The 20053-nt window shown below is 36.5% G+C and overlaps 2 protein-coding genes across 2 annotated transcripts in view; one reads left to right on the top strand and one right to left on the bottom strand.

The window, feature by feature from the left end:
- ISOC1 (isochorismatase domain containing 1) overlaps window positions 1–20053 on the top strand; it is a 1173170-nt gene that overhangs the window by 345550 nt on the left and 807567 nt on the right. The window lies entirely within an intron of this gene.
- FBN2 (fibrillin 2) overlaps window positions 1–20053 on the bottom strand; it is a 270516-nt gene that overhangs the window by 10887 nt on the left and 239576 nt on the right. Inside the window, exons 52-62 of the mRNA XM_050795748.1 lie at window positions 19883–20008; window positions 19192–19311; window positions 18056–18178; window positions 17466–17597; window positions 11233–11358; window positions 9698–9904; window positions 8583–8708; window positions 5742–5864; window positions 4306–4422; window positions 3578–3706; window positions 1737–1856 (exon numbers count right to left, since the gene is read on the bottom strand). Coding sequence (XP_050651705.1) covers window positions 1737–1856; window positions 3578–3706; window positions 4306–4422; window positions 5742–5864; window positions 8583–8708; window positions 9698–9904; window positions 11233–11358; window positions 17466–17597; window positions 18056–18178; window positions 19192–19311; window positions 19883–20008 — 1449 coding nt within the window. The remainder of the gene's footprint in view (window positions 1–1736; window positions 1857–3577; window positions 3707–4305; window positions 4423–5741; window positions 5865–8582; window positions 8709–9697; window positions 9905–11232; window positions 11359–17465; window positions 17598–18055; window positions 18179–19191; window positions 19312–19882; window positions 20009–20053) is intronic.

Raw genomic sequence — 20053 nt, 5'->3', positions numbered from 1 at the left:
ACCCCAAACCATAAAAACTCTAGAAGAGGCAGGGCATGAGGCCGGGCTCATGCTTGTAATCCCAGCACTTTGGGAGGCTCCGGCGGGTGGATCACCTGAGGTCAGGAGTTCAAGACAAGCCTGGCCAACGTGGTGAAACCCCGTCTCTACTAAAAATACAAAAAATTAGCCGGGAATTGTGGCAGACTCCTGTAATCCCAGCTACTCAGGAGGCTGAGGCAGGAAAATCACTTGAACCCCGGGAGGTGGAGGCTGTAGTGAGCTGAGATCATGCCACTGCACTTCAGCCTGGGCAACAGGGCGAGATTCCGTCTTAAAAAAAAAAAAAAAAAATTCCCAGAAGAAAACCTTGGCAATACCATTCAGGACATAGGCATGGGCAAAGACTTCATGATGAAAACATCAAAAGCAATTGCAATAAAGCCAAAATTGACAACTGGGATCTAATTAAATTAAAGAGCTTCTGCACAGCAAAATAAACTATCATCAGAGTGAATAGGCAACCTATAGAATGTTTTACATTATTTTAATAGCTATGTAAAAAATATTGTTCCTGATATTCTAAAGACTTTGCCTTTGTTTATGAATCAATAAATCTGGGGATAAGGAGTTCTGCAACATTCTTTTTTCTATGAAGAGGAAAAAAAGTGAATTAAATTTATCAAGTTATTTTGATTGACTGCCTAACTGGTAATTTTAATAATTTTTTGAAACTGTCTTGTCTTTAACTTTTGATCACTTACTGGTTTCTGCATTTCCTCCTATGAGTGTATATTCGTGGTGTGCTAAAGTGTCTGTCTTTGACCTGGCATGATTTTCTCTCCATTGAAATTTATCTTGTTTTGTTCTTAATTCACTAAGCTGTCATTAGAAATTTCTTTTGAGAAGACCACAAATGATACAATAAGACTAATTTATCTAGTGGATCACAATAATTCAATATGTGAATAACCTGGGAAGTAATTTGAATTACTACACAGAAACAGGAAGCACCCTGGTATTTCTCTGAAGGACCCCAGTGCCCCTTTCTGCTCGGTTATGGCAGCATCTAGCGTCAAAATGTGTTGGCTGGAGGGTCTGTGAAAGGCATTCAAATGGAGCAAAGAAATTAGGCATATGCTAAGTAAGTCAGCTGGCTATTCAAGTAGAGAATAATGTTCTCTTTGATCAATCGCTCCTTAAAAGGAGAATTTCAGTGACTATTATCAATGCAAGGAACAGAGCTGAGAGCCCATGTATTTTATTTTACAAACACTTCTGTCTAGAGTTGCCAACAGCATTTGCTATAAGTAGGTACTTTTTTGACCTTAAAACACTTCCCATCCTTTATTAAATCTATGTGACAGGAGAGCACACAAGGACTGTCCTCATTAAGTTGACGTGAATTCCTTTAGATTCGTATGAGGGGAATGGATGGGAAATCTAAAGATATCAAATTACAGACAAAAAAGTGGCTGACCTTGGCAAACAAAGATGGTGATTCTTAACATCATCTTCAGAAACTTAAAATTAGCAGAAATTTAAAATGAAGAAACCTCTAGTTAACGTTTATGTACTTAAAAACAAACTTTTTATTGTAGATATTTTCAAACATACACACTAGCAGAATGAGTCCCCATGCATCAGTCTCAAGGCCTGGTTTTAAAGTCTAAAATTCAAAGGCTATACTGAAACCTCAACCCTCACAATTTGTTCATCTTATTCAGAGATACTTTCAGGAAGAAAAGTGCACTCACCGACACACTGATTCCACTGGTAGTGCTGGATGTAGCCTTGGGGGCAGCCACATCTGTAGCCACCCAGGATGTTCTGGCAGCCGTGTTGGCACCTGTGGTTCCCATCACATTCATCAACATCTGCAAAAACAAGCCCGGCAAAACGTTCATGTCACTTTCTTCTACTATTTTTAAATGCACTCCAAACGAAACCTGGGGTAACTGTTATCATGGGAACAAACACACAAGACGTGACACACAGAGAGTCTGTCATTTTTCCAGGTCACATGATTATTAGTCAGTGGTGGTGCGAGGAAGAGTTCTGAGATAAGAGACCACCTCATTCTTCTGCTCTCCACCAGACCACGGCACGTCAGTGCTCTAAGTAACATCTCAATTTCAGCAAGTCAACCACAGCCACCACAAATGTTGTGCTTTTTGAACTAATTAACTGCATATGGTATGATTTATTTGGTAAATCATATATATAAAAATATATTTGCATTGTATGTTTCAGTAAGTTTGAAAGTAAATGAGATATAATCCTCATTTTGGGGAGGATAGAAGCATTACAGAGATACCTAAAAAGTATAATTCTATTGCACGTAAAAATTTTTATTACCATTCAAGATTAATTAGATGCAAATCCCTCTTAAGTATTTAAATGTGTTATTTTTAGACAAGATGTGGTGTATTATACATGTGGAATAATTTCTTTGTTTATTTATGCATGCTCTTTTGGAATGACAACCGAATCTTTGAAATCTATCCATAAAGAGTAAAACAAAATTGGCATGTCTGAGGTGTGTAACAAATTTACATGGATAATTAATAAATGGTATCTTATGGGGATGGTCACAGGCTGAACTTGCATGTGGCAAACAGCTGTAGGTTCAGAATACTTTCAATGTGTCAATGATTTGAAAGATAAAATATTAAAATTGACATTTTAAACATTGAATTTTTCTTTGCTGAAAATGAGATACATATAAAAGTCCCACAAGACTTATAGAGAGCAAATTAAATACTTTAAATATACTTCTAGAGATCCAAATCATATATTTCTAAGAATAGTTAATGTTAAAAGGGTGATTAAAAAATCAAGAAAACTATAAATTGCAATACGATCTAAGAATGTAAGGGAAATAAATATAGTCTCATAATCCTGGCATGGGTGTTTTATAAGACACTAATCCTAATGCATTTTTCTTGTCATACACTAGTACTTGCAATATAAATAGTGAAGAACTATATGAAATTTTCTTAACTGCAAGCATGTTCTTATTTTGTTCCCACTTAAATGTTCCCTTGGATTTTACAGGAAATAGCTATTGCAGAGGAGACCAAGGTCCACTGTAGGAAAGTGAAGGAGTGAAGCAGGAGCTTGAGCCATAAAAAATAGAAACAGCCATCATTTCACCCTAGCATGTTCACTACATTTGTTCAATTCTCTATGATGACAGATTCTTTTGATATTTAATTCTTATACATTTAAGAATCATGGAACAAAGGTCAACTATTTTTTTTTTCTGGTATGCTTGTACACTACTGCAAACCATATTATGCACAGAATTCTTTTTCAACTCAATTCTTTTTCAGATCTATGAGTAGTCAACAGTTACTTTAAAAGTCAATTCGTAATCACAGAATTTTTGTTTCACTGCATCTAAGTTTCCCTCTGTCCCCAAAGTGACACATAGAAATTTATGACCAGGAATCAGTTGCTGGGTCCTATTTTGTTCAATACTATTTTTTTTCTTTTTTTTTGAGATTATCCCAATTTCTCATTGAGTGTCTTGGAAGTTAAAAATATATATGGTTTACTGTTACTAGACTAAGAATTTTTGAGCAAATCAACTCACCTTCACAGTTCAGTCCGGTGGCATCAAGGGAGAACCCTCTTTGGCATTCGCAGCTGAAACTGCCTGGAGTGTTTTGACAGATTCCCTTCGCTCCACAAAGCGAAGGCTGAGACCCACATTCGTTGTTGTCTGGCAAAGCATCAAGAAGCAGAGCGTCAAACTTTCCAATTATGACATGTCTTAAATTTCATGTGAAGTAAAAAGCAATATATGAAAACCTAAGTTTCATGATGTGAAAATGGCATTTTAGGAAAATTTATACCAAAATTCACTATCATATTAAAGACAAAAGTGGTAAGAAACAGTGTATTTCAAGAGGTTTGAGATGAGAGCATATTTTGGGGTGATTGAGGGCACACTGACGGAAAGTTCCTTAACATGTGTCTTCTAAAATAAAAGCTCAGTGTGTTTGTTAACATGTTCTAAATTACAGGGAGCCTTCAATCATACTTTGTCTGAACACCATGGTTATATTGAGAATGTGATATAAAGGCACTGCTTGAAATATGGCTACTGTGCATGTGCTTAGACTACAAAGGCCTTTTTTTCCCCCTTTGGATATTGTTCTTGAAAATATCTATATTATGAGCAACTTCTTTAGACCACTCATTATGGGGTACTGGTTATGAATATAAGTACCAGGACATTCTTCTGTTTATAATTTTAAATACAATTTTTATGCATTTACTGGAAGTTTGTAAAATTTATCATTTGTAATCCTGTCTTACCGATACAAGCAGTGTGATGCTGTGTGAAACCAGGTGGACATTTACAGGTAAACCCCCCCAGGGTGTTGACACAGAGGAACTGGCAGTTATGCTGTTTGGTTTGACATTCATCAAGGTCTGAAATTAGAGAGAAGCCAATGAAAACCACAGTAGATTATCTGGCTATATTTCCTTTCTTGTGAAGTCACAGGAGATGCACATGCTCCATTAGAAGCATTTTGTCTACATTTTTGCTGGAAGCTTCGTAGATTTCCACAGGCATATGGAAAACAGTTTCTTTTCACATATTTAGGCAGAATAAATATTATGGGCTAGGATGATAGGGCAAGTAAGGCAATATATAACATAAGAAACTGAATGGCAGAATAATAGCAGTTTCCATGAACTGTTCTCAAAGCTACTATCCAAAGGTTACAATTCTTGCATTGAATGCAGTATAGTGCATGGCTGATTACTTATTCCTGTTAAAGGAAGGATTAAATAAAAATGAAACAGAATCTAGAAACTGATGAAGGTCGTAACACAAACACTAAGAATTTCCACATTCAGATGAAAACACGGGCATTAATATTAGAGGAAGCAAAATACAGCCATCTGTAATTCTAGTCATAAATGGTGTTGATATTTGGACTCTACTAATAAAGAAACTCAAAATTTGATTTTGGCTATATTAAAACTTAATTTGGAAACTATATTTAAAATAAATGTACCACATAAGATGTAGGCAAGACTAATTCATTACTTTACAGCTTAAAAAACGCTTTAGTCATACTTATTTATAAACAATGTACAACACGGACCCATATCAGTTCACTAAACAGATCTAAGCAGTGCTTGCTATTATTTTATTTTTTTGATATGCCTTGGAAATAAAATCTCATTTTATTGAGAATAATCTATATTTTAAAAATTTCTGCAGTCCATTAATTTCATTCTGATGAGGCTTACTATAAAATCAAATATATGAGTATAATATTGAAGCTATTTTAATGATCTAATTTAGCTGGATAAATAATTACTTTTGATACTACCTAAGCAAAAAATTTAAATTTATCTATTTATTTTCACTTTTTCACAGTAAACCCATAATAAAGGTAGCTTAGAAAAATAAAAGCTTAGATAAGCAACCACAACAAAAATCTTGTTTCAGTGATTTGTTTCAATCTCTTCCCATACCAAAATATTTGTTATATTTTATTTTTTAAAATTTGTGTAGTTTTCTATAAGAAGCAAACTGTTTTAACTTGGGTTTTAATCCTCTCTGCCTCCTGCAATGAGCCTATTGGTAGAGTTTTTCTTTGAGCAATAATATGGCCCCTAGGAAGGTACCTTTTAATGAAGGTGATGCACATAGCATAATCCCTGATAATCTAATATTTACACTTGAAAGAAAAGATACAGACAAGGGTCACAATTGTCAGAGACTCTTCACTCACCTTTGCATGTCTTTCCATCCTCTTGCAGGACATACCCCCTCGGACATGAACACTGATAACTCCCCTCAGTGTTCTTGCAGATGAAGTTGCATGGTTTCGGCGACTGGGAGCATTCATCAAGGTCTAAGTAAAAGTGATGCGAAGATTAAATTACTGGTTAAAAAAAAACAACTGGACTCTTTCCTCCTTCCATATTCTTACTTCATTCTTTTTGTTTTTCCTCTTCAACTTAAAGTGGAATATAGCCAGAAAGAAATGATGCACAGAATGATTTTCTCTAAAGTAATATATAGGTTTACTTTGTAAATCAATCTATGGATCTTGGGTAAATATTATGATGTCTAGACAACTGTCTGGGTTCAAAATTACTAAATTCTTTAGATTAATACACTTTGGTTTACAACCTGAGAATCATAAACTTAGTAAGAGTTTCTCTATGTTTGACACATGGATGTGGCACAAGTTCTCTTAAACTCTCTTTACGGAGGCTCCCTGAAGCATCTTGTGGGATCACAGATGGTGTTGCAAACTTTTCCACTTTCCCCTTCAGATTCAGTCCTCACCCTGGTCCACCCTGCTCTCAGGCCCAGGAGTCAGAGCTCTACGGACTCCATCCAGAGGCTCTCCCTTGCCCTCTTCTTCTGTCTGGCCCTTATTTCCTCAATTCCCTCCTGGCAAGATAGGCTCAGACTGGCTGAGTCCCTGGATCAGCTGTCACAGGTCCTCGCAAGGCACTCTTCTGAGCACAACTTTCTTTTTTCGGGTTCCAATAACCTCTGCCTCTTTTTTTTTTGCCCAGCGGTAGTACAGCTCCAGCACACAGCACTATGCCTCCTGGCTTTTGTATACGCTGCTCACACGTGTATAGACAGTCCTTTTGTTAGACCTCCTTGAATTGTCCTCCTTGAAATGTGCCATCTCTTTCCTACTCAGACTCTGAGTGATAGCAGACAATCTCCATTTCCTCCACATAACATATAATGTTGATGTTCACAGAATGCTGAATGCTCATGATTAATGGCCTATTCTCTATTACTCATGCTCTTCTGTTTCAAAGAAGTCAGCTGGGTTTTCTTAACCTTTTAATGCCAGGTGTATTTGTTATTGACATAGGTAATTTGATAGACTATCAAGTAAGCTAATGAAATATAAAGGAGAAAATTTTTTCTTTAATAAAAATTAAGTTGAATACTTTGGTGTTGCGGGAAGTCAGGGACCCCAAACAGAGGGACTGGCTGAAGCCATGGCAGAAGAACATACATTGTGAAGATCTCATGGACATTTATTAGTTCCCCAAATTAACACTTTTTATAATTTCTTATGCCTGTCTTTACTGCAGTCTCTGAACATAAATTGTGAAGATTTCATGGACACTTATCACTTCTGCAATCAATACTCTTGTGATTTCCTATGCCTGTCTTTACTTTAATCTCTTCATCCTGTCATCTTCGTAAGCTGAGGATGTATGTCGCCTCAGGACCCTGTGATGATTGCATTAACTGCACAAATTGTTTAAACAATATGAAATCTGGGCACTTTTTAAAAAGAACAGGAGAACAGCGATGTTCAGGGAACAAGGGAGATAACCATTAGGTATGGCCACCTGAGAGCTGGGTGGAACAGAGCCATATTTCTCTTCTTTCAAAAGCAAATAGGAGAAATATTGCTGAATTCTTTTTCTAGGCAAGGAACATCCCTGAGAAAGAGAATGTGTTCCTAGGGGGAGGTCTCCAAAATGGCCACTCTGGGGACGTCTGTCTTTTACGATTGCAGATAAGGGATGAAATAAGCCCCAGTCTCCTGTAGCGCTCCCAGGCCTATTAGGACAAGGAAATTCCCGCCTAATAAATTTTGGTCAGACTGGTTGTCTGCTCTCAAACCCTGTCTCCTGATAAGATGTTATCAATGACAATGCGTGCCTGAAACTTCATTAGCAGTTTTAATTTTGCCCCGGTCCTGTGATCTCGCCCTGCCTCCATTTGCCTTGTAATATTTTACTACCTTGTGAAGCATGTGATCTCTATCACCCACACCCTATTTGTACACTCCTTCCCCTTTTGAAAATCTTTAATAAAAACATGCTGGTTTTGCAGCTTCAGGGGCATCATGGAACCTATCAACATGTGCTGTCTCCCCCGGACACCCAGCTTTAAAAATTCCTCTCTTTGTACTCTTTCCCTTTATTTCTCAGACCAGCCGACACTTAGGGAAATAGAAAAGAACCCAAGTTGAATTATCCGGGGCGGGTTCCCCCGATACTTTGGAAAGACTCAATGAAAGTCTTAAGTCCTTTCTGCCCCATGACGGTCATAAATTGGTGTGAGTGAGACAATAACAAATTGAACAAGAAAAATAAATTGTAAAACGGTAGAAGGATTCTGTACTGAGAATGCTCCGCAGCTGGAAATTTTATTTAGGTAATGCTTACTTGGTATACTTTACGCAAAAAAATAGCAAAGAGAAACACGGAAAACATTCTCTTAACATACACATATTCATAAGAAAAAGCCTTTTTCCTTCATTCAAAGAGTGACAAACAAATGTGCACTTTCAATTTTAAATTAAAATATAAAATGTTGAAAGTACGTATTTGTAATTGTTGTTTCCCTCATTGAACAGACTTTTTTTTTGGATGACGTAAACAATTCTCCATCCTGTATCACTGGACAAAGGCCAAGTGCTGTGTGATTAAGAAGCACATTATCGAGAGGATGGCATCATTTTAATAAAATGTATATTCCAAAGCTCCATAATAAAGACACTTACTGATAATGAGTGACTTGTAGGAAACAGTAGTTGATTAGCCCCCAAATCCCCAGACATGGAGGTGCCCATCCTTACCTATACAAGATGTTCCACTGATGTCTGTGGTGTAGCCAACCTTGCAGAAGCATCGGAATGAGCCCATGGTGTTGATGCACTGACCATTGGTGCAGAGGTTTGGCATTACCTTACATTCATCAATATCTGTGGACCAAAACAACAAAAACAATCAGGAGTTAACATATACGCAAGGGTAAAACTGGTTAGAATTGAAGAGAAATTAAGAAATGGAGATGAGATAACTGCAAACATTCGTAATAGCACCGGAGCACCTGTCCATCATTCAGGTGAACGGCAACATGGATGTGACAGAAAAATAATCTCAAGTGATGGGAAGAGATAAAGGAAGGCTCTGGTGAAAGCCCTGTTTAAGACTACCCATTTTGCAATGTAAGCATGAATTAGTTTGGGGGGAATCTAGAAAGCTACCCCGTCAAAGTCCAACTAGTTTGGAATTTGTGATAATTTCCCTTGGATTGGCCTCAAATTCACATTTGCAATAGACTCTGAAGAAAAGCTTTGTGAAGAAAGGCTTTGGTTAGCAAAGTTGTCATGCACAAGGTTGGGAATTCATACAGTAAATGGAGGAAAGTTGTATGTTTTTAGGACATTAATATATCAGTTGGTTGTACAAGGAATGGAAAGGACTAATCAGTTATGAGACTTGCTAGTCTGTAAAGACACTGCAGATAGAATAAGTCCCTGTGTGCATTCAAATAAGCAATATTTATTTAAATAAGGCAAGTATAGTTTGGGGGTTATAAGCATGGTCTTTGGGTCAGACAGATGTGTTCCATTCCTGGGTCCATCCCTTAAAAAGTGTGTGATCTCGGGAAAATTACTTAATGTTACCTTAGCTTTGTGCTTCATTTGCCTCATTTGCTAAAATGGGAGTAATACATTCTACCCCTTAGGTCTGATAGGAAGATTAACTCTTAAAATCTCTAAAGCATTAGCAAAGATTATTCTTTCTATATACATATATATGAAAACACACATCAAATTTAAATATCAAAGTATAAACATTTTAGCTATTCTTTTTACTGTATCAATTTTTCCTTTAACTTCACATTTATCTGAATTCATAAAATTCAATGTGTTGATTATATGAATAAATTTCCTCATCTCCTTACCTCTTCCATCAGTTGTATATCCTGGGCCATGAGGACATATCTTTTTGTACTGGGCAGTTCCAGGAAGTGGGCAAAGCTCACACTGGTGGCCCCAGCCTCGCCCACCATCACAGCAGCATTCTGACTTAGTGACGAGATTGCGACTGCTGGATGCCATTTGACATATTGTCTGCAATACCTCTGCAAAGCAGAGTCCCTGCCGATTGTCTGAAATAGCAAAGTAGAAAGAGTTAAGGATGCGGAACTGACATTTCATTATGCTGGCTTTCAAATTAAGCAGGGCAGTCAAGAATTTCCTCCTTAGGAATAATTAAGACAGCTTAATGATTACAAAGTTTTGCTGACAGTTAAGTTCATAACATATTCTTTCACTACAGACTACAGTTTATTAAATTTGACAAAAAGTGATACTATAATTTAGAAATAGATAAATTTTTTCCTCTAATCCATTGCCAACTAAATGATAGTGAACTACCATTTCTGTAGAATAGAAGGGAAAGGAAAATCAAATTAAATTATTTTCGTTTAAATAAGCAAATGAGTGCCAGGATTAGTTTCTGGAAAGCAAATTCTAGACTATATTTTATGAGCTTGGTACTTATTCAATCTGATATCTCATATTTTCGACATCTGAGAGACTGTTCAAACACTTGGACTGAGTAGATTTTTTAAAAATATAAACATTTTTTCTGATATAAAAGTCAATTAAATCTTTAATATAGTTTTATAAACAATCCTAGCAAAACTGTTAATAACATGAACAGAAAATTACACTTTATATGTAGGTTACTTTTCCTATTTCCTAAAAGACTGAAGTTAGTAAAGGTATAGATTGGATATAACAATAAACAAAAAAATGTTTTCTTGATCAAAAATTTCTTAGAATTTGAAGCATATGACATTGTTCAGAAAAAAAATCAGATATAGTTGAAATACTCCTAAATCAAGTGATGAGTCAGTTTACTGCTCTTATTTCTTTGTTTACCTTGAATTTTACTATAGCACACTTTTTACAGCTGCCATAATTAACTACAATGATTTATAATGCATGCATTTTAGCATTAAAATACAATATAATGTCTGAGACTCGTATTTCCTATAAAAAGTTTTGTAAAGCATTTCTTTTTCTGTACCACAATATAAAAATTAACCTTCCCTGCATTTTTGAAATATGGCATTTATTTTGCATTAATTGTGGCAGAACTTACCTCATATTGCAAATATTTTCTTTGGGAATTAAGTCGTCCTCTGATGTAAGTTTTACTGAAGCCAAATTTTCCAAAGAGCTTAATTAATCTTAATTTTGGAAAGACTATTTAAGATTGTTATTTACATTACACATAGATGTGCATATAACACACACATGAACAAATATATCATTTTAATAGCTGTGCACCTTTAGGAAGAAGCATGTGGATTATTGAGATTGGGGGATTTGTTTAGCAGACAAGAATATATATGTGGAGCTCTTCTGTGATGACATCACGAACAGATGTTTTATCTACCAAGTATAAAATATTTGGATGTCAACTTACCAAGGCACTCAGTGCCTGAAGAACTTGACTGGAATCCTTCATTACACTCGCACCTATAGCTTCCAATAATGTTAACACAACGTCCGTTTTCACAGATTCCTGGCTTGGTCCTGCATTCGTTTTCATCTTTAGGAAAACAAACAATATGAATAATGAGAAAACTGTAAAATTATAATTTACAAGCTATCTCCTAATGGGTTATATCTTATTTAACACTTCTTTGCCAAAATACTAATATGATGAGATTAAAAATGGTAATGTGTGAATATTAATTTATTTTTAGCTTTACTTCATCCTTCTAGGTGGGTTCTTTCTTAAGATAACGTTTTCTTCTTCTTTCTTTTCTTTATCCTCTGCAGAGGAGGGATGGTGTTAATATATAGAATTGGAAATTGGCCTCCAAAAGGGATAGAATTGCCCTGAGACACGAGGCAAGGATGGGAACTCTGGGGAAAAGAATTCAGTTTCTGTGATATTGGAGAAAGGGTGGGGAGAGGGGTGGTGGGTATTGGGTAGGGATGACGAGTAGAGTAAAAGCCACACAGGCCAGGAATAAAGGACAAGCTCCTAAATTGGTTTTGAGTAAAATCACAGGAACAACTGTGGTCTGTGAGGGTAGTTAATGGGACAGGAAATTTAAGTAATACTGCTCTTTCGGTTGGTGATAAATAAACCTACTTCAACAAAATTGTTTTTATTAAAATTCTCTATGTCCTTACTTTTTGGGCTTTTTTGATGTTCTGTAAATTTTGTTTGAGATTTTTTCAAAGCTATGTTGTTAGAAGCGTAAGAGAGCACATGACAATTACGCCTTTTTGATAATTTGCTCCTTTCATGTTTATACTTAAACACTTTTTAAATTTACTGCCACTTATATTTGCATGCACTTTGCCTTTATTAGCATTTGCCTTGAATATTTTTATTTTCAACCTATCTCAGATTTCAATTTTGGTACTACAATTCTATTAAAGAGAACCTAGCTGAATTTTTAAAAACACATTTATCTTTTAACCAGCAATTTAAACCACTTACATCTGTCATGATTACTGATGTGTTTAGAGTCTTACCTGCCATTTTATATTGTTTTATATTTATTGTGTGATTGTCCTCTTCCTATGCCCTCCTTTTCCCTCTGAACTCATATTTGGAAGGTACAGTCTTCTTTCTATTCTTACAGTGGAAACCACTGAACAACTTCAATACACATTCTTAATGAATAATTTTCTATCAATGCCAAGAAGTATCCGTTTTGAAAGCTCTGGGCCACAGTAAGCACTTTGCATAAATTTCCTTATCTCTGCTCTCTCCCTGAACCACCTGCCATGTTGATGTTATCTAGAAGTTTTGGTTTGTTAATTTTTAGTGTGCCATCAGCGTCTGTTTAAGTTAATGAGGCTTACTGGTTTCTTGGCTGACCATTGTTCCACTTACATTATTGCTTCCTCTTGAATTAATTTAAAAAATTAGCATATGTAGTTCAGTAATTATTTAAGAGGGGTATACGTATTCTAAAACAGATTTCCAACCATGTCTTCTTTTGTTTTCATACTTGATTTGAATACAGAATTTTAGTTCAAAATTATTTTCCCTTAGAATGCTTTCAAAATATTGCTCCTATATTTATTTATTTATTTTAACCCAGTGTTACTGTTCAGTTTTAGGAAATCTGGTTTTTCTCTCTGGAAGTTTTAAGGATTTTCATTTTCTTCTTAGTGTTTTGAAATTCACCATGATGTGCCTCCTGCGATTTATTTTCCTCTTTGAGAAAAAAACCACTTACTTCAGAAATTTAAAGGTATATATGAAAGTAATGAGTTATGAATTAAAAAGTTTTTTAGTTTATTATTTCTAGAATCTGAGGGTGCAAGGTCTGTTGCCTTGATCTAATCCTATCCTTAATGTAATTCACCCTGATTTTGAATTATATTTGATTTGTCTGAATGATTTTTTTTTAAAAAGGGCTCTTGAACTAAAAGCATTCTTGGAAGAACTCAGCATATACTGCCTGAGTTCTTCCAAGTTTGATTATGTATAATAAAGCTTCTGCTGTAGTACATAATTTGTGCTTCAAATTCTTAGATTAATTTTGCTTTATTGACATTGGCATTAAGAATTACTGAGAAGAGGTTGAAAAAAAAGGCCTGATTTTTTTTTTTTCTGTTGAAATTTGTAACTTCAATAGGGTATATCTTGGAGTGATGTTGCTCTATCTAAATAATGTTGATTTCCAGCATTGTACTTTCTACCCTTTGATAATTTGTGGGCTGCATCAGGATTGCCAATTACTGACCTTTCCATTGTCCATCACTCTTGCCCAATGCGCCCCTACTTCTAGCTACTCTATGTCCAATCCAGTGCAGCATGACAGGCTAGAGGAAAACAGGCCTCATTTTAATGAGACTCAAGACTCAAGACTCAAATCTCAAATGGGTACGTGATCCTCCCTCAACAATCCTGCTATGCTTCTTAGTATCTTCACACTCCCATTTTCTAAAATGACACTACACACACTCAGACACATCAGACATCTCTCCGCTGTGAACCACCTGGCTGTACCCTCACTTTCAACCCTTTGTCCTCTTCCAACAGCTAAACTATCTTTGTTTTTTCTCCGAGGCCAGCTCTTATACTGGTACTCTAGATTGCCTTCCCAGATTTCACAATATTCCCTTTTCAAGGAATCATTCCCTCAGCATAAATTCTCTAGTAACTTTCGTCTTGAAACAATACAAAGAACTCTCTTATTCACCTATTACCCCTCTAGCTGCTGCCATATGTATTGATTCCTTTTCAGAACAAAATTTCTGGAAGAATGATCTATGACAATAAATTCCGCTTCCTTATCACTGATTGTTTCCTTAATGTCGTGTGCTCCACTGAAACTTCCTGAAGAAGTCACCAAATCTAATTACAACTCTATGTTACTCTACATCTTAGTAGCATCATACAAAAACGGCCACTTTAGTTCTCAGGACACCACACGGACATGGAGAACTTCCTATCTTGCTGGCTACTCTTTCTTAGTCTCCTACTATTTTTAGTCACTTTAAATACTGGAACAACCAGAGTCCAGTCTCCTGGGAAGGAGCCCTGCTCCTTCTACTCTCCAGGATCTCTCTCTTGGTGTTCTCAGTCAATCCCATAATTTTTCAAACACTATTTGCTAGCAATTTACATCTATGGCTCATGAATATGTCTGCTGACTTGATGTTCCCACTTGGAAATCTAGTACGTATCTGACACTGAACACAACCAAAATAGAACTTTCATTCTTCTGTGTCCCCAACCAAACCTGTTTCTTACAATCTTTTCCGTATCAGCTAATAGTAGCATCAAGTAAATTATTATAGTAAGCTAATTTACTTTAGTTGCTCAAGCAAAAATCCTGGGACTTATCTTTTATACATATTCAATCAATCCATCAGCAATCCAATCTGTTGATTATTTCCAACACATTTTCTGAATCTGTCCACTCCTTTTCCACACTACGGTGGCCCCAATCTGAGCCTCCTTTTTCTCTCATCTGGATGTTTAAGATGGTCACCTAAATGAAACTCTTGTTTCTGCTACCACCTCCTTAAAATCCATTACCTATAAGGCAGCCAGATATCTTTAAAAATGTAAAATAGAAAATAACAACAACTAATACTTAATTGAAATTTTACTCTATGCCAAGCACTGTACTAAGGGTTTCACGTGAATTTTTAAATTTAACCCTCCCAATAATCCTATGAAATTGTGCTCAAAATTCCTATTTGTTTTTACATGAGGAATCTGAGGCACATATTTAAGCCAACTTGCCCAGGGTCACAGAGCTAGCAGATATGAACCTAGATTGCTAACATTTATAGTCCATCCCCAGGGCCCATACTCCGAGTCACTCTGCCATAACACTTTGAGCATAAAACCAAATTCCTTTCCAAGGCATCTGCCTACCTTTAGACCCACTTGATGCCACTCTCCTGCACAAACTTCAGCTACACTGGTCTTGTGTAATTATTCATCTTTGAACAATTTTCTCCAGTTCAGCTACTTGCTGAAAAATAGTGTAGCAGGTCACAGGTGCTACACTGGGCCTAATGTGTAGTTTCAATTCATATTTGTTGTATGAACATCTTCTTACCAAATCTGTCATGCTCTCTATCCTTGGGGCACTACGCTCGGGCTTCCAGGTAATTTAGGGAGTCATGTGTCTCCGACAAAGTTCTTAAAGCCTTAGAATCTCTGATAGTTGCTGCTTCTCCTCTTCCTGCTACACCTCTGGCAGCTGCCATGTCTAGGAGACTAGTTTGTTGATAATTAAATAGCATCTCAGTATTTTCTCGTTTGTGTCTACCTATCTTCACACTGCAGTGTAGAAATGGGTCTACAAAAACACTCCATACTTTTCTCATTTGCTTATGTCTATGATCTTCTAATCAAAGATGGTTGGATAAACTTTCAAAAATTGGGACAGTCTGCCAAAGTCTAAAGAAGAAAATTTAATGATCTTGGTAAAACAATGTTCTACTTATCAGATTTCTTGATTCATTTATTTGTTTAAGAAATAATTACTGAGGCATAATATATTGCATAGTCAAGTTTCCATCTCTGATTAGGTTTACGGTTTTCATTAAAGAGGTTTTAGATTTCCTGCATAATTTCCCTTAACTGTAATGCTTTTAGTTTCTGCTGCAATCGACTCTTTTGGCTAATTCTGTTTGATTCCAATTTCATGCATTGGCATTTTTATTGATTGTTTTTGTGGCTTTATTTTTCATCCTGACTTTTGTAAATACTTTTTGTTTGTAATAATATTTTTGCTGTTTTTAAACTGGAATTACTAGTTGTGAAAACATATTGTTTGCATGAAAGTGTTCTACAAAGAGTTTTGTGATGATCAAAAAAATTTTTCAGACAGACATTTCAGCTGTCAGCATGGTATAATGAAAAGCTTGAGGATCAGAAAAGTTTCAGAACCTGTACCTTTTGTAGTGCTGTTTAACAATGAAAAGAATACAAGTGTAGAATGCTGCCCTGGGTCTTTTCTTTGAAAAAGTAAGTTCAGAGGATGACAGAATGTTAAGAGCTAGAGCAGATACACCCTTCCCCAACACACGCCACCACCACTCCTATCAATCATGCAGACTAGGTTTCTCACTGTATGCAGATGAAGTAACTGAAGAACAGGGAACTGAATCACTTTCAAGTCATCTAGATCATTTATGACAGATCCACAACCAGAAACCTGTGTTCTTAATCTGGTCACAGTGCTTACTCCCTCCACCCCAAAAACACATCTTCAAATGTAATAAAGATAGTATAAAATTCAGCTAGTTATAAAAATAAGAAATTTATATGCCTAAAAATTAAAACACATTTCTAAGTATTTTAGCCAATCTCTGATTAAACAGCACATACATGCATTATTTTCATTCAAATAAATTAAAAGAGAAATAAATGAAAATAAATTTCATGTACAGTAAGAAGACAGGATGATTAACAATGCTGATTTCCTTTCTTCTATACATAGTTATTAGCATTTTGCCCTGTGCTAGACTTGGAGGAACACACACTATGACTTAGGAGTTTAGGTTAATCTTCTGAGATAACAGATCTTGGAAGAATAGTGTTTTTGAAAGAACCACCACATAACTACATCTATGTAGGTCTATTTTTAACTTTATTAAGTACTGTATTTGAATGAAATATCTAACAAATGAAGAAAAGAAAGAAACTAAAAAATCCAATTATAATTTGTTGCATATATTATTTTTTATGACACATGTAATTCAGAATAGTTCAGAAACTCACTCTTTTGTGAAAAAATTAAAATTGACAGATTTTAAATCTAAAATCACCTCAGACTAGTTACTTCTAATCTCAATGTCCTCCCTAGCAGTAATTCCTTCTATGAATTAATAGAAGAACCACCCTAGTTTATCTTTTTAAATATTTTTCTATATATTTACTTGGTTACATATGTACCTACAGAACACATATAGTTTTATTTACAATTTTCTTTAAAATATGAAAAATCAAAAGGGCAGGTATTCTTGAGCAGGCATAAGTGCCACAATCCAGAACCTATTATATTAGCAGAGACCCTGAGATGGAAGAAAGCTAGCTGTACCACTGCCTTAACACATCTGGAAAAATAGTTCGCTTGCAGTTAAGATGAGGTGGGAGCAGTGCCATTAAGTAGGCTGGGAGTGGAGGCATTACATAAGCAGACACCTTCCCTTACCGCTTACCTACACAGCCCTCTCCATCAGGCCTTCGGGCCATTCCAGGAGGGCAGATGCACATGAAAGTGCCGATGAGATTCTTACACATCATGCCCCTAGATTCACAGTCATGTAACCCTTCAGCACATTCGTCCAGATCTAGAACAAAAAAACAAAAATAGGAAATTATCTGGAGCAAGCTGTAGTTCAGTACTTTTAAGTCATAGGTGTGGTCTTCTGACACTTAACATGTAATCTTATGGTGGGACAGAGAAAGGAGAAGCCCAGCCGTTGTCAGCTACTGGCTATATTCCAGTGAGTAAGTTTCAGTACTGCTCATAGTGATAAGAAGTTCAGGGAAGGGCAATCTTTGCTTTAATAAGAATCCAAGAGTGTGACAATAGTGGGCTTCTCAACCCACCTTATCTCTGACTTGATTTTACAAAAATACCATCATGTGTCTTGTTATCTAGGTATGGAAATCCACTAGCAAAATGCTGTCATATGTATATTTCTGTAAAGCTCTAGAAGAAATTAGTTGAGAACTGTAAAATTATTAAAATGTATCTCCAGCATGACAAATAAGGTTCAAACTACTCCCATGTCTGTGGCCTTACCTTTGCACATCTTTTGATCTTCCCTGAGGGCATAGCCAATTGGGCACGTGCATTCATAGGACCCAAACGTGTTCATGCAGCGGAAAGCACACAGCAGTGGGTTCTGGGCACATTCGTTGATATCTGACCAAAGAAATGGATAGGCATGTGCTCAGCTTAGAGTTCTAATTATTTATATAACTAGATGTTGATGTCATTTACTTGGCGGTCATACAGAAAGCAATAGAATAGTAGAACTTATTACACATCTGGTATGCAGAATTCAGTACCTAACAAACTCATCTTTCAAAAATAACAGCTATAAACTCTGGAAAGAATATAAAAACTACCTGAAGTTTTTAGTGGTGAGCTGAAAGTCAGAGCAAACCACCAGTAGGGAGTAATTTCACATTGATTTGGCTTCTTTCTTTCTGAAATTACCCTCCAGATGACCATGGCCTGGCAGTGCTGTCATCTGGTAGCTAACTCTCCAGTAGAAACTTTCTGAGATTCCATCCAGAGGAACCAGGGGAGGGAATCTCAGGGCAACCAACTCTGCTAAAGAGAGGGGAACCCTGGAAAGAAGAAGGGCCAGGGAAGGAGAAACACTATGTGTTTTTCATCTAGTCAGCTCAAGTGGCATGACTGTACTATGCATGTGTGGGGCAAAATCAAGAATGCTAGTGAGTAAGTTTTAACAAACTGATAGATGAGCCATCGCCCTTCTCAAGCCTGAGAGTCTGCTATTGTGCCAACTAGAGATGACTGTCTGCTAAGACAAATACATCAATATTCTTCAGAGTAATATAACTGATTTCAAAGCATATCTTTCACAATATCCAGAATATAAATCCAACATTAACAAATATACTGAAAAGGCAGGAAACCGTGACTCCATTTCAAGGGAATAGACAATCAAGAGAGGCCAATCCTGAGATGACCCAGATGCTGGAATGATCAGACAAGGGCTTTACAGCAGCTATTGTAACTGTACTAAAGGAAAACTAAAAACCAACAAACCAAACAAAAAACCCAAAAAACAAAAAAGCCCACCATATGCTCACCAGCAGAATACCAGAAACTATATAAATAAATATCGAGATATTAAAAACTTTCTATGTCAAGAAGAAGTAATATTTAAGACACAGATCACTTGCCTTCACAATTCATCATGGGCCCTGGCTCAAAGCCTTCATTGCAATTGCATTCAAAACTCCCAATAACATTGGTGCATGTACCATTTCCACACGGATTGCCAATTGAACACTCATCAGTATCTGAAAAAAGAATAACAAGAAAGTGCCACAATGACATTTTAGTTTAACAGGAGCATGCCCAGGAAGACCCACGCTTGGCCCTCACCCATTTCCAGGATCTGAGAAGGGCACATGTAACCCTGGCATCCCTTGGGCCTTGGCTGGCTGGCTGTTATGCAGTGCAGAGGATCTGAAGGATCAGTGTGCAATGCTCTGGCCCCCAGGCAGCAATACTTGCCCTAAAGATGACAAATTCAGAAGAAGGATGTGGTCTTCTGCTTCAAAAGCAGGCATGGAAGAGCATAGAGTAAAATGGATTTCATGTCCAATGAGAAATTTTGGCAATTGTAAGTCTCTAGGACACATAAGATTTTGTATGTTTGGTTGAAGACAGAGGTTGGTAACTCTCTCCATCTTCATGTAAATCAGGTCTGACTGGAAAATGTAAGACTGGTGAAGAAGGTGCCACTACTAGCTATTTATCCCGGATTTGTAAATCCTAACATCACCCAGGGTGCCTGAGAGACCTTTTACTGAATATGAGAAATAAAATAGAACTTTAAAATCTCTATAGTGTGGAGCCAACACTCACCCACACAGCGTACTCCAGTGTAGTCAAGGTTGTAGCCCATTGGACACTCACAGCGAAAAGATCCGTCAGTGTTGACACACTGACCATTTGAACAAATGCCTGGGCTCTCAAGACACTCATTGACATCTAAAATATAGAACTGCCCATTAATTTCCTCATATAAAAAGATAT

The sequence above is a fragment of the Macaca thibetana genome, chromosome 6, assembly GCF_024542745.1.
Source record: "Macaca thibetana thibetana isolate TM-01 chromosome 6, ASM2454274v1, whole genome shotgun sequence".
Classification (NCBI taxonomy): domain Eukaryota; kingdom Metazoa; phylum Chordata; class Mammalia; order Primates; family Cercopithecidae; genus Macaca; species Macaca thibetana.
Note: the sequence above shows the minus strand (reverse complement) of the source record. Positions and strands in the feature narration are given on the sequence as shown.